This window comes from Pteropus vampyrus, unplaced genomic scaffold, assembly GCF_000151845.1.
Source record: "Pteropus vampyrus isolate Shadow unplaced genomic scaffold, Pvam_2.0 Scaffold230, whole genome shotgun sequence".
In the NCBI taxonomy this organism is placed as follows: Eukaryota; Metazoa; Chordata; class Mammalia; order Chiroptera; family Pteropodidae; genus Pteropus; species Pteropus vampyrus.
In genome coordinates this window covers 1,436,851-1,438,802 of record NW_011889011.1, presented here as the reverse complement: position 1 = coordinate 1,438,802, position 1,952 = coordinate 1,436,851, and the positions used below count along the sequence as shown (strand labels likewise).

Sequence of the window (1,952 nt, the reverse complement as noted above, 5' to 3'; positions counted from 1 at the left end):
TGAGGTGTGTGCGTGTGCATGTGTGTGTGCGCGCGTGTGCATGTGTGCGTGCGCATGTTTGCGAGTGCCTGCGCACGTGTGTGCTTGTGTGTGCATGTGCGCACATGCGCACGTGTCCATATGCACGTGTGTGCATGTGTGTGCGTGTGCATTTGTGTGTGCACGTGTGCATATGTGCGTGTGTGCATTTGAGTGTATGCGTGTGCGTGTGCATGTGCGCACGTGTGCGTTTGTGTGTGCATGTGTGTGCGTGTGCGTTTGTGTGTGCGTGTGCGTTTGTGTGTGCATGCGTGCATGTGTGCGCATTTGAATGTGTGTGCGCGCATGTGTGCACTTGCACGTGCATGCATGTGCGTGTGTGCATTCGTGTGTATGAGTGTGCATGTGTGTGTGCGCGTGTGTGTTTGGGGGAAAGGAAGCGGGGCAGACGACGGCAGGACTCTGTGGGGTAGGCAAGCTCGTCGGCGTGGACGCCCTGTCGCGGCCCGGCAGCTACACGTCGAACCAGTGGGCCCCCATGCAGGAGCGGTTCCACTCACAGCCACAGTTCCAACACCACTCGAGCTGGCACTGGGGCTGCGGGCACTTCATGTGCATGCACCCTCCTGCGGGCAGAGGACACAGGCAAAACGCTGGAAAACACTCAGCCCCGCACCAACGCGCGGCCCCAGAAACGACTCGCTAAGGGAACCGTCCCGAGTAAGCCAACAGCGGCATCTGAGCGGAGGAAAGCCACCCGGAAAGCACTAGGAAGTTTTAAAGTGAGGCCTTCATTAAGAAGTGCCACCTCCACCGAGGACACATCTCGTGTGTAAATCTGAGCTTATTTCCTCTCCTGAAGTGGGATTTAGAGATGAATGCTTTGTGTTGCACAGACGGGGTCAAGTCCTTTTTTAAATATGTATTAAATTTAACATTTTAAATATGTATCAATGGACAAAAAATTGCTATGTGATATATGACAATGTAAATTTAATCTATGAATAATTTTTATCATTTCTTTAGTGTTATTTGTCTTGGCAAAATTTATGAAACAGGGGTTGGGACAGAAGTATTAAAATATGTAATAGGGAATACGTTCCTTAACGCTAGACGAAATTTTATTTAAAATGAGAATTGAAAGAAACTAATGAACGATGCCAGGTGCTTTACACATATTACCTCCCTCTTCAAAAGCAGCTTGCGAGAGTATTACTTGGCTGTGGAATTTTCTCTGGGTCAAGGACAAAGCCTGAGATTTAACCAAGTTCTCTGGGATTTTGGTTTCAAGGTCCCTTCTTTCACCAGGAGGGCCTTTTCAGCATGACATGAAAAGTCCCTTCCTTTGAGACTTATCTGGGGATCCCTCACCTCCTCCCACGTGTTAAATACATTCCTCACTTGCTTCTGGGGCTCAGACACCAAGTCTGCCATGAGGGGACGGGAAGTTATTCACTCGTCTGCAGTTATATGCAGAGGGCTGTTTCTGACCAAATTTCCCAAGTACTCCAGGCAAAAGCAGTTTCTTTGCTTGAATCCTACATAACATGGAATGTGCTCCATTATTCATTTTTACCGATTATCTTGTTAAGTCATTTTTTTTCTTGCCAAATTTCCCATGTAATTGCTTCAGTACTGCCTCATTTTTATTATGAAAAACCTGGCATGAGAATGTGAACAACAAAAAAAAAGGGCCACACACTAACCCGACAAGCTCAGGGGAGGTCAGCATGGCGGCCCTACAAACTCGGAGATGGAAATAACCCCATAGGATGGTCCGAACATAAACATTTCTAACCAAAAGCAGGTCATGGCACGTCCTGGGCCTGGAGCTTTCTGGACGAAGGTCAATCTCTGCCTTAAGTGAGCTTGTCTTTTGTCTTTTTTGCATCTAAGATAACATACCTTTGAAATATCAGTCATCTCTTTTTCTCCAGAACCCGCAGGGCCTACCCCACAGAGCCCCTGAGGCT

General features: G+C 48.0%; 1 protein-coding gene across 1 annotated transcript in view; it reads right to left on the bottom strand.

Annotated features, from left to right (window-relative positions):
* Positions 1-492: 492 nt before the first annotated feature.
* Positions 493-1,952, bottom strand: part of PRKN (parkin RBR E3 ubiquitin protein ligase) — an 899,371-nt gene continuing 897,911 nt past the window's right edge. Inside the window, exon 12 of the mRNA XM_011373769.1 lies at positions 493-605. Coding sequence (XP_011372071.1) covers positions 493-605 — 113 coding nt within the window. The remainder of the gene's footprint in view (positions 606-1,952) is intronic.